Source organism: Nerophis ophidion, linkage group LG08 (genome assembly GCF_033978795.1).
Source record: "Nerophis ophidion isolate RoL-2023_Sa linkage group LG08, RoL_Noph_v1.0, whole genome shotgun sequence".
NCBI classification, from domain to species: domain Eukaryota; kingdom Metazoa; phylum Chordata; class Actinopteri; order Syngnathiformes; family Syngnathidae; genus Nerophis; species Nerophis ophidion.
In genome coordinates, this window is record NC_084618.1 from 69,547,933 (window position 1) to 69,565,716 (window position 17,784).

Below are 17,784 nucleotides of genomic sequence, written 5' to 3' on the forward strand. Positions count from 1 at the left end.
CCTGAGCAAGACCCTTCAACCTTGTTCCTGATGGGTGCTGGTTAGCGCCTTGCATGGCAGCTCCCTCCATCAGTGTGTGTGAATGGGTAAATGTGGAAGAAGTGTCAAAGCGCTTTGAGTACTTTGAAGGTAAAAAAGCGCTATACAAGTACGACCCATTTATCATTTATCATTTACTTTCAGAAAGATCTTCTGGGAACACGCCGTTTTGTGTTGCTAATTAGTTGTCTTTGTGCACACCTGTCACTCCAGGAAGCGCCACTGGCAAAACTAAATTGGCCCTAGTGTGTGAATGTTGTCTGTCTATCTTGGTTGGTGCTGCGATGAGGTGGCAACTTGTCCAGGGTGTACCCCGCCTTCCGCAGAAATGCAGCTGGGACAGGCTCAAGCACCCCCCACGACCATGTAAGGGACAAGCGGTAGAAAAACGGTTGGATACTTTTTCCACATCCATCCACCTTCTTCCGCTCATTCGAGATCGGGTCAAGGGGGCAGCAGCCTAAGCAAAGACTTAGACCCAGACTTTCCTCTCCATATCCACTTTATCCAGCTTCTTCTGAGGGATCCTGAGGCGTTCCCAGGCAAGCCGGGAGACGTAGTCTTCCCAACGTGTCCTGGGTCTTCGCTGTGGTCGGACGTGCCCTCAACACCTCCCTACGAGGCGTTCTGGTGACATCCTGATTAGACAGCCAAACCACCTCATCTGGCTCCTCTCTATGCGGAGGAGCAGCGGCTTTACCTTGAGTTCCTCCCGGATGGCAGAGCTTCTCACCCCATCTCTAAGGGAGAGCCCCGCCATCCGGCGAAGGAAACTCATTTCGGCCGCTTGTACTTGTGAACTTGTCCTTTATGGCTATGGGTAAGGATGGGAACGTAGATCGACCGGTAAATTGAGAGCTTTGCCTCCTTTTTCACCACAAGGGATCGATTAAGCGTCCGCATTACTGAAGACGCCACACCGATCCGCCTGTTGATCTCACAATCCAATCTTCCCTCCCTCGTGAACAAGACTCCGAGGTACTTGAACTCCTCCACTTTTTCCACATACACTACCAAACTGGACTTGTCCACTGTATTAGATGCCATATATTATATACAAGGAGTGGATGAGAAGGACACAAACGTTAGCAACACTAGCAAAGGAATATGTGCTACATGCTAACATTACTCTCACATTTTTACAGTAACATTACTGTATGTTAGGTCTGTCGATTGGCTGAAGAAATACAAAATGATCAATCTTAGAGCTCCATTTCTGTAGGTGACTGATAGACTGTTGGAAGAGCTTTATTTCAAGATGTGTAGTGAATGCGAGGGAAATGAGAGACTTGATATAGAAACAGCCTCTGGGGAAGACCTATTCAAATAACTTGTTTTAGGGGCCACATTTCCCAAAAATGAAAGACTTAAACTATTAATCCTTTTTTCAGAAACAGCATTTTTTTTTTCGTCTATTACTTTTTTCAGTTACACATTTCAGAAAAAATCATAGCCCTGTTATGCAAAATGCTCTGCAGAAAACGCTGGCCAAATTGGGGCCCTAATCAAAATTTTACAATATTTGACTCAATCCTGGATTTATCTAGGTGCATATTTTGGACCTTAATAATAATTAAAACATAAAATTTCACATATTTCAGCAGCAAGTCCAACTGTGAATCAAACCAAGCACATCTGCTGGGAATAAGTTTGTGATAACATTTGATATGAAGTGCTCTGTCATTTATTTAAATTTTAGGGTTCCTCCCCCACGGAGTACGCACAGCGTGTGATCAAACGACTAGGAGCTGAAGCCTAAAGCTGGCCTTTAGGTGGTTAAAATGTCAATGCAAGGGTATGCTTCTGTGTTTACACTCGTCCAAGTTTCTCTACATAACAACAGCGCTCTAGTGTTTAATATCCTGCCAAAATGTTAAAACCCCTCCAACGTTTTAAAACGGAACTGGGTGGCTAGTTTAGGGTGGTTCTTGAACTGGATTTGGCCCTCAGGCTGCTTAGTTGAATAGCATTGCTATAGCGAGTTGGGACACATTATTATTGAATATCATTAAAAAGTCACAGGACATTCAAAATGTGAGGTTACGATATAAGTATGCGATGATGCTTGATTTGAAGAATGTTCGCCTCTTCGAAAAGACATAGCGCAATAAATTATACTGTATGCATCAATCAAGTCAGCCAATTAAAGACGGAACGGGTTGAGGTCCTGTTGATCGAAACCATGTGACCGTTATCGCCGACACATGCAAACTTTATGAGATCTTTGGAAAACTAACCTTTATTTCTTCCCGAGCTTCACGTTGCTGTTGCTCCTTCACTGAAGGCTCATCTGTAGTGTCTTCCATGTCTTTGCTGTTGCAGAAATAGCATACATATGAAATACATTTGATGACAACATGGGAAAAATCCCCAAGAGGGGAAAACTTTAGCCTGCTTCTTCTATGGCTGCATCTGTTATCTGTTATTAAGGCTTCCTGCAGGCTTATATAAATGTTGAGGCTCTTTCTAGCTTGCGACACTAATGAATCACTCAATGCAGTCCATGACCAGTAATGAGCACTCATCACTGTCAGCATTGGACCAGTATGACTGTAAGAAAGCCTTAATGAGAATTAAAAGCTGGTATGCAGTCTTCTGGAGTTATTCGACTGATAAAAGGCAAATATTGTATGGAGTCAAGGACTTTCCGAGCAATTTTCCTGTTCAAAATGGACAGAAAGATTGAATTACTTGCTTTATTTGCCTAGAAACACACACAAGGTAAAGGTTACAGAGCCTTCAATTTGTTGGGGATTGCCATGGCGACCACACTAGATTGAGACCTTGCAAGAGTGTATAAAGTAGGTGTGCGGGGGTGTTCAAAGTACAGCCAGCAGCTTGTTTTTTTTTATATACAGGGTAGATGAATTGATTAACGTAGGACGCCGACTTAAACAAGTTGAAAAACTTTTTCGGGTGATAGCATTTAGCAGTCAAGTTTCAATGAAATTAGGGCTGTTAATGCACATTTATTTTATCATCATTATTGTTCAGAAATAAAAATATTTACACACTTAACCCACCTGCTGAATGACCCCAAATCCCTGAAATGTCTCAGGAAACAAATTTCGAGGAGTTTGTCCAAGTTATGTGATCAATTTGATTAAAAATGCTAAATGTTTGGCAGTATCAATGCAAATAAAAATAAATGAGAAAACTAAAAAAAATATTGCATAAAATAAATATTGTAATGATAAAAAAAGTTTAAATGTTCATACTAATAACTATAAAGATTACAAGCTTAGTCACCTAAAACCCAGCAGGGTGTTTCTTTCTTTTAAATTACAGTAGTACCTCAACTTCTGAGCTCAATATCTATCACTGAAATGTATTGAAACTAATTCAATTGGTGATTGGTCCCCCCAAACAGCACACGTTTAACATGTAACATGCCTTTGAAAAGAAAAAACTACATTTAGATAGGATGTATTGTGTAAAAAAAATACAATAACATGTAGCGCAAACAACTACATTATTGTTTTGAAGTATTGAAATAATAATATAGAGCATTTATCTTAGAGAGTGAACTTCTACTCCATCAAACACACCAGCAGCTTACCCGTATTTTCATGGATAAATGTCTGACGTTTAGATATTAGATTCTTGGCTCCAATTCCTTTGCTAAATTGGCGACACGGTTTGTCTTTTTTTTTATTCAATGAATATCATCCCTTTCATCTTAGCACTGTCATTCACACCTCACACTTTCTTTCTTACTATGGTTGAAAAACAAAGTTATTGCGCTCTCTAGCTATAAGTCAGGTGTGTCCAGACTCCGGCCTGCGGGGCAAATGCGACCGACGAGGATCTTCAATTTGGTCCGTGAGGCAACCAGTTCAATTTCAAAAAGCAACCTGGCCGTGCGTGGTGTTTTCAAGTGAATTGTAAATAGATTATACTTGTATAGGACTTTTCTACCTTCAAGGTACTTGAAGCGCTTTGACACTATTTACACATTCACACATTCCCACACTGATGGCACGTAATGCCATGCAAGGCCCTAACCGCGACTCACCAGGAGCAAAGGTGAAGGGTCTTGCTCAAGGACGGGGATCGAACCAGGAACCCTCAGGTTGCTGGCACGGCCACTATCAACTGAGCCACGCAGTATGAAATCTAAACACCCAAGGGTCTGACAGGTGGCAAATTGTCACCATCTTGTATACAATGTGAGAAATCAAGTCAGTGACCATGATGTGTACTTTCTTGCCATTACAAGCACAGCATTTACTTACATGACCCAATACAAACAACCTTCCCTACTTATGATGCAGGAAAACAAATTCAACCAGCACAAAAAAATCAACACACAAGGTCACAAATAACACAACCTGCTCACTGAACTATGTGGATATTAAAAAAAACTTTCACCAACACAATAAAAAAATCGCATTTACACCCATCTAAATCCATTGCATGGCATGATGGGAAAAATCCAAAACACTCTCTCCACACTTATCCATGTGTGACTTTTAAGCTGCTTGATATTTCTGATTGATTACCAAGCTTTAAAGAGTTTTTCACGGAATCAAACAAGGTTGGAGTTGAACTTTCACTCACGCACACAGAGATATGTACATAAGTTTGGACACACCTTCTCATTTCAATGCGTTTTCTTTATTTTCAAGACTACTTTCCTTGTACAGGGCTTCACGGTGGGAGAGGGGTTAGTGCGTCTGCCTCACAATACGGAGGTCCTGCAGTCCTGGGTTCAAATCCAGGCTCGGGATCTTTCTGTGTGGAGTTTGCATGTTCTCCCCGTGAATGCGTGGGTTCCCTCCGGGTACTCCGGCTTCCTCCCACTTCCAAAGACATGCACCTGGGGATAGGTTGATTGGCAACACTAAATTGGCCCTAGTGTGTGAATGTGAGTGTGAATGTTGTCTGTCTATCTGTGTTGGCCCTGCGATGAGGTGGCGACTTGTCCAGGGTGTACCCCGCCTTCCGCCCGATTGTAGCTGAGATAGGCGCCGGCGCCCCCAGCGACCCCAAAAGGGAATAAGCGGTAGAAAATGGAAGGATGGATTTCCTTGTACATTGTCAATGAAGGCATTAAAACTGGCCAATGCCAAGTGTGGAAAGCAGTAATCACAGCAAAGGGGGGCTACTTGGGGAAAAAAACAAAACAGAATATAAAACACGTTTTCACCTTTTTTGTTAAGTACATAACTCCACTTGTGTTCATTCAGGGTTGATGCCCTTAGTGAAAATGTAAATAGTCATGAAAATAAAGAAAGCGCATTGAATGACCTGTACTGTATGTGTATATATATATATATATATATATATATATATATATATATATATATATATATATATATATATATACATACATATCTCTCATCAATCAATGTTTATTTATATAGCCCTAAATCACAAATGTCTCAAATGACTGCACAGACAACTACGACTACGACATCCTCGGAAAAACCCACATAAGGGCAAGGAAAACTCACACCCAGTGGGACGTCGGTGACAATGATGACTAAGAGAACCTTGGAGAGCTTTCGGTCCCCCCAGGGGACCGAAAGCAATGGATGTCGAGCGGGTCTAACATGATACTGTGAAAGTTCAATCCATAGTGGATTCAACACAGCCGCAAGAGTTCAGTTCAAAGCGGATCCAAGACAGCAGCGAGAGTCCCGTCCACAAGAAACCATCCCAAGCGGAGTCGGATCAGCAGCGTAGAGATGTCCCCAACCGATACACAGGCGAGATGTCCAACCTGGGTCCCGAGGAGCGGTCATTCCTGGGTCCCGACTTTGGACAGCCAGTACTTCATCCATGGCCATCGGACCGGACCCCCTCCGCAAGGGAGGGGGGGACAGAGGAGAAAAAGAAAAGAAGCGGCAGATCAACTGGTCTAAAAAGGAGGTCTATTTAAAGGCTAGAGTATACAAATGAGTTTTAAGGTAAGACTTAAATGCTTCTACTGAGGTAGCATCTCGAACTGTTACCGGGAGGGCATTCCAGAGTACTGGAGCCCGAACGGAAAACGCTCTATAGCCCACAGACTTTTTTTGCGCTTTAGGAATCACTAATAAGCCAGAGTCCTTTGAACGCAGATTTCTTGCCGGGACATATGGTACAATACAATCAGCAAGATAGGATGGAGCTAGACCTTGTAGTATTTTATATGTAAGTAGTAAAACCTTAAAGTCACATCTTAAGTGCACAGGAAGCCAGTGCAGGTGAGCCAGTACAGGCGTAATGTGATCAAACTTTCTTGTTCTAGTCAAAAGTCTAGCAGCCGCATTTTGTACCAACTGCAATCGTTTAATGCTAGACATGGGGAGACCCGAAAATAATATGTTACAGTAATCGAGACGAGACGTAACAAACGGATGGATAATGATATCGGCGTCTTTAGAGGACAAAATGGAGCGAATTTTAGCGATATTACGGAGATGAAAGAAGGCCGTTTTAGTAACGCTTTTAATGTGTGACTCAAACGAGAGAGTTGGGTCAAAGATAATACCCAAATTCTTTACCGAGTTGCCTTGTTTAATTGTTTAGTTGTCAAATGTTAAAGTTGTATTATTAAATAGAGGTCGGTGTCTAGCAGGACCGATAATCAGCATTTCCGTTTTTTAGGAATTGAGTTGCAAAAAGTTAGCGGACATCCATTGTTTAATTTCATTAAGACAAGCCTCCAGCTGACTACAATCCGGTGTGTTGGTCAGCTTTAGGGGCATATATATATATATATATATATATATATATATATATAGTTACTATGCATGCAGTCTGCTTTTGGCCTCTGCGGCCAAAAGACCAATGCGGCCCCCTTGTCAAAAAGTTTGGACACCACTGCTATAAGCTAATGCTAGTGAGTAAAACCAGATGTTTTAGTCAGATCTTATTGGGTTCACTGTGACATTTGCTACGCCATCTAATCTAATCTAAAGAAATTTGCTTGCAACTTTAAACAAAACAATTAGCCGAGAGACAGCTTTTATCTCAAAACACACAAAGTTGAGGTACCACTGTATATTTAACTTTTTAGCATATGTACATTGATTGATTGCTGGCTTGTTTGAAAAAGTATCCCTTCATTATTCAGTGTCCACCCTTTGGTGGATATGTAAAAACTACCAGGCTGATTTTAATGGCAGAAGGAAGAAGACTGAACCAGCTCAGACCTTTTGTTTTATCGATTCATTGATTTCTCTTTCAATGAACCTACTAAAACAGAGTTTTCTTGCCTCACAGACCACAAAAAATTAATTAATGAAAATGTAAGGCAGATTTAAATGTGATGATACGCAATGATTGTTGTGCCATCAGGCCTGGCGGAGGTCCAAGCTTGGCGGTTATCTCCACTAGACTACTTTTGATGGCCTGGAATGACCTCTCTTATCTGTTTACCCTGCAGGGGGTGTGTGCCAGTTAGTTTCAAAATGAGTCCCTGGCAATAGACACAATGTAGAGATGTAAAGTAAAACAAAACCTATAAGGAATAACACTTTACAAACAGTCAAGCACTTTTTAAGCACTTTCTGGGCCTCTAGAAAATTGCATTTGTACACAATTATTTATATCATCTCACAAAAGTAAGTGAGCACACCTTTCACATTTCACCAACTATTTGCATCATATTTTAAGTGATAAAGCCACTTTCCCTAGCTGCCTGAGAGGTGCTTCGGAGAAGAACCTAATGACATTTAGGTGCGAACTGATTGCACTCAGGTGTGGCGCATCAGAGACGTACTGTTTTTGGCCACAGTGTAAGTTTGCATTAAAATAATTTATGCTTTGTTTGAGAAGAAATTAAAAAATAGACTTTCGTATCACAAAGGAACTGTGTTTATTATTTTACTTAACGACTTAATGGTCCAAGTTTGTTATCAGAAGAAAAGCCTGCCTAAAGCCGCGAGTGCATTAACTAAAGTGCAGTCTCCACACATTACAGTGGGTGTGGATTAGTTTTTGCCTCATCCCTCATTTTATTCGGTGAGTGAATAATGGCGTTTCCTCGATGTAAACATCTGGTAAGCCCAAAAGAGAAAGCGATGATACTCTATTACCAACCTCACTTTTTAAGTTGCAGTCACATGCAGGATTCTCACAGGAATGAGGCAAAAATGTATTCAGACACACTGTATATTTTGGAATCCATGTTTCCCCTCAATGAACCACAGTTTCTCAGTGACAGCCGCACTCATGCTTGACCGCAGGCAAGACAAAATGATCCTGTAACTGTGCGCATCTGTTTGAGTCATTTTCAGTGGATAATACTGCTGTAAAAGCTGTACATAGACTACTCTAAACTCCTTTGTAGTATTCTCCATTGACAAATAGTAGTAAGATAAATAATTGGTTGCTAAACTGTGAAGGGTGGACTCACTTTAGTGAGATGCTCTACATATTCAAATTGAAAATGTGTACTTTATCACATACTACAATATCATATCATGCTTTGTGAAAAAACACTGTGGTAGGAGATAATGACGGGAGTCTTAAATGTAAACTTTAAAAATGCAAATACTGTGTTTATTTTTCAAGATGAAACTTACCCTGCAGGAGTTTCCTCTTCATCACTACTGATTGGCGGAGGGTGTTCTCTAATGTTAGCACTGCTGCCATCCTCCTGATCCTTCATTATGAGAGAAAAGTGTCCTGTTACTGCTGTTCTTTTAAAACATAAGCACAAACATAAGTGTTTTGACACCAGCTTAATAAGGCAAATCTTAAAGGACGGTAAGAACAAGGCCCCGCCCCTTCACTGCAGTTGATCAGAGTTCAAATAAGTGTCTGGTCAAAGTGAGATTATGATTTATGACTCCTAAAGGTGCCACCCTGAGTGCATATTGTAAAACTAATACAAGGCGAGATAAGTGCTACTTTTTCCACATGAAAATGTCTTTCAATGCACACGGTACAGTCCGTTTTGTATTTATTTTCATTTCCAATGTAAGGTATGGCTCCCACAGGATGCTCACTAACGTGAAGTGTGAATAGCAGAGATGAATTGGACCTTGTAAACCATGGGTGTCAAACTCTGGCCCGCGGGCCAAATTTGGCCCGCTGTGTATTTTCATTTGGCCCTTGAGGCAACATCAAATTAACATTAGAGCTGGGCCGCCGGTATTATACAGCGGCAGTGTCGCTGTAACACCGCATTCACCGCTAATACTCATACTTGCTAAACCCCCCACCCGATTTTCCAAGGAGACTCCCAAAATTCAGTGCCCCTCCCGAAAATCACCACGACGCTACCATTCTCCCAAATTTCTCCCGATTTCCACCTGGACAACAATATTAGGGGCGTGCCTTAAGGGCACTGCCTCAAGTGTCCTCTAAAACAGTGTTCCCCAACCAACGGGCCGTGGCCCGATTGGTACCGGGCCGCAGAAGAATTTTTAATTAATTTTTCTTGAAAAAAAAAAATATATATATATATATTTTTTTATTTGATTAAATCAATATAAAAAACACAATATACACTTACAATTAGTGCACTAACCACAAAAACCTCCCTTTTTCATGACAAAAATGGCCCTTTTTCATGACAAAGAAAAAAAAAAAAGGACACGACCCCTCCACCCCAATTATTAAGCGTTGACCGGTCCGTGAATACAAAAAGGTTGGGGACCACTGCTCTAAAACCTTTCGTCACGTCCGCTTTTCCCACATAAAAACAGCATGCCGGCCTAGTCACATGATATATGTGGCTTTCACACACACACACACGCACACGCACACACACGCACACACACACACACAGACAGACACACACAAGCTAATGCAATGCAAGCTTGGTCAACAGCCCTACAGGTCACACTGAGGGTGGCCGTATAAACAAATATAAGACTGTTACAAATATGCGCCACACTGTGAACCAACACTAAATGAGAATGACAAGCAAATTTCGGGAGAACATTTGCACTGTTACACAATGTAAACACAACAGAACAAATACACAGAACCCCTTGCAGCACTACCTCTTCCTGGACGCTACAATATCCAAATGTATTATTAGCCTGTGGGAAAAGTTTATTTTGATATTTACCTGAAAAGGCTGCAAATAGAAAGGAGGCATCCAATATTTATTTACCGTAAATTTGATTTGATATGCCATTGCTATTTTTAAATTATTAGTATTATTTGAAACTCGATTTTGCATGTCACCATAAGGTTATATAAGTCTCGCTTGTTCAATATTCAATGCAAAACGTGTTTGGGTCCCTATTAAAAGGTTACATTTTTCAACCTTGGCCCGCGGCTTTGTTCAGTTTCACATTTTGGCCCACTCTGTATTTGAGTTTGACACCCCTGTTGTAAACAGTCCACTCTTGAGAGGGTGTGGATGTCCAGATGTTATTGGGATGGAACATTTCATGTGCAATGTGAGAACTTTATCCTGGAAATTGTTATTTTGATCTTAAAAAGGGTCTCCAACTATCCTGCACTAGTCTTTCAGACACTTACCAGCTTGCAGTGTACAACAAGACGGATAATGTGCCTATTTTTTGTCCATAGATTTGGTCGTGATCACGATTATATTCGTATCAGATATCACATTTTTACACTTGAACGATTTAAAAAGGTCTGAAAAGGAGTACAATTTATGTAATTCTACATTGTTCCTATCCTAAAAGTAGTTACTGGTATTATAGAATGGTGATATTTAGACTAAGTAGAGCAAATATTAGAGAATGTGAAACAATAAGATGTTATCTTATACAAATATAATATGAATAAAAAAAAAAGAGAAAAAATATTTAGGGATAATTCGATCAACATTTTCCGCCTCCGATCTGATTTTTTTGTCCTCAGATCTGATTGGATTTTGCGTACCCATGCAATACTTTCACAATAGATTATAGAACTGAAAATGTTATACAGCAGATAACTTAAGTAAACACAATAAAACATGTAAAAAGCTTGTAATTATACATTCGGAATTGACGGTTTAGCTCGGTTGGTAGAGTGGCCGTGCCAGCAACTTGAGGGTTGCAGGTTCGATTCCCGCTTCCGCCATCCTAGTCAATGACGTTGTGTCCTTGGGCAAGACACTTTACCCACCTGCTCCCAGTGTCACCCACACTGGTTTAAATGTAACTTAGATATTGGGTTTCACTATGTAAAGCGCTTTGAGTCACTAGAGAAAAAGCGCTATTCACTTCAATTCACTTCATTAGTATTGTTGTAAATAAGGGGAAGTATTACATTTTTGGTATTGAATGCTTTATACCAGTGGTTCTCAAATGGGGGTACGCGTACCCCTGGGGGTACTTGAAGGTATGCCAAGGGGTATGTGAGACTTTTTACAAATATTCTAAAAATAGCAACAATTCAAAAATCCTTTATAAATATATTTATTGAATAATACTTCTGCAAAATATGAATGTAAGTTCATAAACTGTGAAAGGAAAGGCAATTATGCAATATTCAGTGTTGACAGCTAGATTTTTTTGTGGACATGTTACATAAATATTGATGTTAAAGATGAATCCAGATGGATCTCTATTACAATCCCCAAAGAGGGCACTTTAAGTTGATGATTACTTCTGTGTAGAAATCTTTATTTATAACTGAATCACTTGTTTATTTTTTAAACAAGTCTTTTCCAAATAGTTCAAGAAAGACCACTACAAATGAGAAATATTTTGCACTGTTATACAATGTAATAAATCAGAAACTGATGACATAGTGCTGTATTTTACTTCTTTATCTCTTTTTTCAACCAAAAATGCTTTGCTCTGATTAGGGGGTACTTGAATTAAAAACATTTTAACGGGGGTACATCACTGAAAAAAGGTGGAAAACCACTGCTTTATACAATGTTTTTTTTTTTTTACCAAAATAAAGTGACAAGTGCACAATAACTAAACACAATTATTTTATTATCTAAATCACTCGAGTTTTGCTCTAAAAGCCTTCCTGTAGCCACATACATACTATACTCCCTGACTTTTTATACAATAATAAAAACAAAACAAAAAATAAGAACAAGAAAAAGAAAAATATCGATACTGATACTATATTTGGTATCTATAGTATCGACATCTGAATCGATCACCCCAACTTTACATTGAAGCTTTAGCGGTTAGCTTTTGTGTCATCCTGCTCAGCGTGCGTATGTGTGTGTGTGTAGGGCCGTAACTAGGATCTGACGAATACCGAGGTCACAAATTGGTGGTCCAAGAGGAGCTTTGAAAGGCTGAAATCATGGCTATCCCAGCAACATATAAAAAATATTACCTTGAGCAACATAATGCATTTACAGAATAAGGTTTCATTGAGGTAGAACTATCACGTGTTATATTATCTAACAGTCTTTGTCAATCAGCTTGATTTTCTAAGAGTATTTTTTTTATTAATATGCCCCACTTTAGTGTATTAAACAATTTTAACATCGATAAAACATACATTTAAAAACCTCTACAATTTCAACGGCGACAGGGATTTGAACCTACGTAAAACCTTCTGCTTTGCAAAACAAGTGCTAATGACGTGTGCCTCGGACACACCAGAAGCCTAATGGGGAAATCTGTCATATTCTTATCCGTGACAGAGCACGACGTGCCCACAAATACCTTTGGGGCAATATTTCTTATGCAGCCCCTTTTCATTCAATAATTTACATTTTACTGTGCTTCTTCACGCAAAACAGGCCCACCATACGTGCCTGTTGGTACCTACTAGTTGGGGAGGCCACCAATGTAGTAATGCATTTATTTTTCCTAATATTTTCGGGAGCTACTGGTTGATCCATCTTCAACCTCTGTTGTCACTCACTCTGACTTGCTCTCACATTCTGTAAGTCCACTGTCTATTGGTTGCCCCCTGGTGGCTGGCTGACTGTTGGTTGCTAAAGTATTTGAATTGATATGCAGCACAGTCAATTTATAAAAATGTTAATATCGTCGACGATCACCCTCATTAAATCGTAGCGGACATAATCGTGATCACGGTTAAAGATTTGATTAATTGTGCAACCCTACTCTCTTACATTACCGTGTGTACAGTACAGCCATGTAAGCCAGCAAAAATGACTACTCGGCACCAAAAATGCATTGCAAAATCACCTGCCCTTTAAAGCCATATAGAACTGAAAAGGTTTTATAGAATTAAGCAAGCACAATAAAAAAAAATGCATTGTGCTAAGCCAGGGGTGTCAAAGTCGTTTTAGCTCAGCGGCCGCATGGAGGAAAATCTGTGCACCCACAGGCCGGACTAATAAAATCATGGCATTAAAACAAAAAAATAAAGACAACTTCAGATTGTTTTCTTTGTCTTACTGTGGCCAAAAATGGAACAAACACATTGTGAAAAGATTACAATAAAAAAATAGAAAAAAATACCAGCTGTGGTAAAGTTTAGATCCATGAAGGAAAGAAGAAAGTGAATTAATGTTTATACCTGAATACATTTACATATGCATTAAAATTGGTTTTCTTTTGTATTATTTTCTTTAATGAATTAAGTAACGTTTATGACAACCTTGTCCCAAAATACAATATAGAATAAGAGATATAAAAGGATAATGCATATATTTATAATTTGTTTTCAGAACGGTTACAAAAAAGTGGGACCCCATAAATGTACTGCGGGATCCCAGTTTTATGACTTGATGGGGTCCCTGGAACCCCATTTTGAAAATCCCTAGCGCCAACACTGGTGGAGTATTGTTGCAGACTCATTGGCTTAGTGGTTGAAGTGTCCGCCCTGAAATTGGTAGGTCGTGAGTCATACCAAAGACTATAAAAATGGGACCCATTACCTCCCTGCTTGGCACTCAGCATTAAGGGTTGGAATTGGGGGTTAAATCACCAAAAATGATTCCAGAGCGCGGCACCGCTGCTGCCCACTGCTCCCCACACCTCCCAGGGGGTGATCAAGGTTGATGGGTCAAATGCAGAGAATAATTTCGCCACATCTAGTATGTGTGTGACAATCATTGGTACTTTAACTTTAACTTGACTTTGACACATAGGTGCTAAGACAATCCATAACCTTTAGTTCTCCGGTGATAATATTACTTGGAAGAAACAGTTTATTATTTTTGCCATGGCTTTGAAGATTTGTATCTCAAAAGCGGCTTTGACGGTGGCTAAATAACACCTTTGTTGCAGCTTGCTCTCAAATTTTGAAGAATCATTCACACGAGTGCAGTCTTTAGACATGTAAAAACTGGAACACCACTTCAAAAAAAAAAAAGGCAAATATCGACCATCGATCCGATCCCACGATTGGTACTGTGACGATATGTCACATTCACGTCTGGTTGTGTTTCTTTAGTTTGTGTTTATTTCCTGTCAGCGCTCTTATTTTAGTTCCAATGCCTGCATGTGTCCTTGAGCGTTCGTTTTCCTCACCAGTCCCTGATTGGTAGCCTGGCACACCTGGTTGCAGTTGCCAATCAGGCTACTATTTATGCCTGCCTCACCCTCCGGTCAGGGCTTGATGATTGTTTCCTGTTTTCCCTGCATGTGCACTTACCAGTTGCACTATTTCCTTTTTGACAGTAAAGTCATGTTTTCCTGCGGTACACCTGCCATCTCTGCATCTTGGGGTTCAAGACCACCAGCAGCACCTGACAGGTACATTTCTAGATGGAACTATTACACATGTTTTAAAATTAATACATTTTCATTAAAACTAAACAAATAATAGAACATAGAAACAAGTTAAGATAATTATGTATATAAATGTTCACAGGAATAAAAATAAATCAAAACATAAATGTATAAATGCAGGCTTTTGATTAGGCAATATCTTAAACGATACTCAAGTAACTTCTACTTATGGATATAGTTGGCATACATTCCAACAATCAATTTTATGTTGCCGTATTATTTGTCCGTCTAGTAAAAGCAGTTGTTGCTAAAATAGGAAAATAAATTGTGTTCATGTCTCAGTCATTCCAGTCAAATCCAGTTGTTAATTTGCCAGTGTGGTGAAAAGTTTCCAGATCTTTTCAGGTAAGGCATGAGAAAAACAGGGATATAGGTCACAAAAAAAGGATGGGAGAGTATTACGACAGCCTCTTTGTGAGGCCCAGGTTTTCCAGCAGTTTTTTGTTTTTGTTTTTTTTAACTGCCATCTGGCTTCACTTGGCCAAGCTTGGCACTGGTCCTGGTCTATGAAGGGCAAGCTAGAACAGCTATTTACATCCAAAATCACTTCTGAAACCTCAGCAGCCTGGGAAAGACCTAAATCTCTACTAAAAGTTCAGTTCCACTAAATGCATGCTTTCGGGCTCCAGAGGTTGTTTTTGTCCTCCTCCATGGAAGTGTTGTGTCATAGCTCTACTGTAGCCAAAGTGTGCAACCAGGTGCAGGATAGCTCCGTGCAATATTGCAATTGCATGATTTGTTTTTAGTGGAACCATTTCAGTTTTGCAATGGAAAAGGCTTGCAGGAAATCAGCTTGGAAAGTGACAATAATCAACCTCAAATTGTTGGTAATCATTGGTTGTCTTTGTTCTAGTGTCATGTTTAGAATTGTGAGCGCCCTTGGCGTCCTTCTGTGCTATTAGGCTTTGATGAAAGCAAACTATAAAATTATGTGAGCGCAAGTCTGTGATCTAGAGCGGGAATTGGACTTCACACGATGCTTGTTGAATCAGAATCGGTGCCGATGTTGAAAATGATTTATACTAGGGCCGCTTCATTGCGTTAATTAAAATGATAAATTAATTACAGAAAACTGTATGTGTTACAAAAAAACATTAAAAATCACACATTTAATTGTATTTTTTCCCTATTTCTAATCGCTTTAATTAATTATAATTAACATTAATTATTTAATTCATTACAGACAAATAATGTGTTGCAAAGAAATAACATGTTTAATTACATGTTTCAAGTTATTTCATATTATTTATGATTATAGCATTGTTTTATTTGTTTTTTTTACTACTTCTGCACTACAGGCACATTACACAACACGTTACACAATTACACAACATGAGATACAACACTGATGCACAGGCTGCATTGTGGGACATCACCGCAGCAGTTCAGACCAACAACAAAGGTCATTTGTAAAGAAACTGCCCGATTGAAGCTTGGAGAAAATGCATGCTAATGTGCACTAATGTGCATCCAAACCACAAGTAATGTTAGCAATAATGCCGCGAGCCCACACTCAACTGGCTGGTGGTTCTGACCCAAGATAAGTAAGCCCACCTATCAAAAATGAAACTCCCTGGTTTTAAAAAGCATGGAACATGTTTACAGAGTTTACAAAGAGTTCTTGACAATAGCCAAATTCAATTTGTGGATATTTCAGCTCAAATGCACTGTGAAAAATTGCAATCATCGATTTGTGTGTGAAGCAGCCTGATACATTTTTGACCGAAATTTGCCGTTAAGGCTAATTTTTTTGTCTATTCACTGAACCAGTCCTTGTGATCAATTAGTAACAACACTTTTCAAACCATTAGTTTCAGTTCCACCCCACAATTAAACACACATTTTACAAAAATCAATTCAAAAGTGCACTACCTTTATAAGAGACATCTTGGAAGTGTAAGTCTTTGTGTCTGAAGTCTTCTGGTTAACTGAAAGAGACACAGCAAGAATATTATTTTAAGGCTGTTCTTGAAGTGACAAATCTTCAGGACCATGCATTTGGCATCCGCACATTGTGGGTGGCTTGGGAGATGCACGGGCCAAACATGGTCAACCAAGTGCGGGGGTTTTGTAAATAGGAGGATGCTACTGCCAAAAACAGACTCAATGGTTAATTAATGAGGAAGCTTACAAGGCATTAAAAGGACCTAGGGACAAGAAGATGATGCACGGCAGCTGTGTGGAGACGCTGCAAATTTTCCATCCACTAACATTGCAAGTTTAAGCTCAGCACAATAAGAGGTTTGTTTTCTGCTTTTTTCCCCCACTAAAAGGTGATGTCTCTTCCCGCCAGCCCGCCCGCCCTCGCACTCTACTGTGCCCTCACTCACCGAGACTCTAATCTCAGTGACAACTCGGCGCTGAAATGTCTGCTTCTGCTTCAGTGGAGATGCTGACACCGCTTGTTGTCACAAGTAGGACACATCTTTTTTTGCGTGCACGGGCGGTGACGCAAGACGATGTGTTAAGGCTTTCATCACCCAGGCGGAGTAGCAATGCTTGGTATTTCAAATACCGCAGTAGATGTAAGTATATAGTGGATAATGAAACATCTTTTAGGGCAGACCTATTGAACCGGCAGCTGGCGAGCCAAATCTCGCCTGCATGTTCAGTTCCAAACTGGGGAGCGACACATTTTTGTTTAGTTTTTGCAGCTCATTCGTAAAAACAGCAGAGAACCCTAGTCATTTTGAAAACTGATGTTTTTGTTGCTTTAAAACAACAGAGTGATTGTTTCGTACATATGATCTTTTACTCGTGTTTTTGCCGTAGATTCTTATAAACGGCAGACCTCTTTTTTCATATAAAGCAGTGGTCCCCAACCTTTTTGTATCCGCGGACCGGTCAACGCTTAATAATTAGTACCGCGGCCCGACAGGGGGGGGATCCTTTTTTTTTTTTTTTCCTCTTTGTCATGAAAAAGGGACGTTTTTGTCATGAAAAAGGGAGGTTTTTGTGGTTGGTGCACTAATTGTAAGTGTATACTGTGTTTTTTATGTTGATTTAATAAAAAAAATTAAAAAATAAAAATAGATAAATACATTTTTAAAATAAAAATTAATTTAAAAAAATTTTGTGGCCCGGTACCAATCGAGCCACGGCCCGTTACCGGGAGCGGCCCGGTGGTTGGGGACCACTGATATAAAGGATCTCGTGCAAG

General features: G+C 39.8%; 1 protein-coding gene across 3 annotated transcripts in view; it reads right to left on the reverse strand.

The window, feature by feature from the left end:
- The window catches only part of svild (supervillin d), a 115,340-nt gene that overhangs the window by 38,048 nt on the left and 59,508 nt on the right, over positions 1–17,784 (reverse strand). For all 3 annotated transcript variants that reach the window (XM_061909574.1, XM_061909572.1, XM_061909575.1), the window contains 3 exons: positions 16,497–16,552; positions 8,556–8,635; positions 2,277–2,352 (listed from right to left, as the gene is read on the reverse strand). In XM_061909574.1, coding sequence (XP_061765558.1) covers positions 2,277–2,352; positions 8,556–8,635; positions 16,497–16,552 — 212 coding nt within the window. The remainder of the gene's footprint in view (positions 1–2,276; positions 2,353–8,555; positions 8,636–16,496; positions 16,553–17,784) is intronic.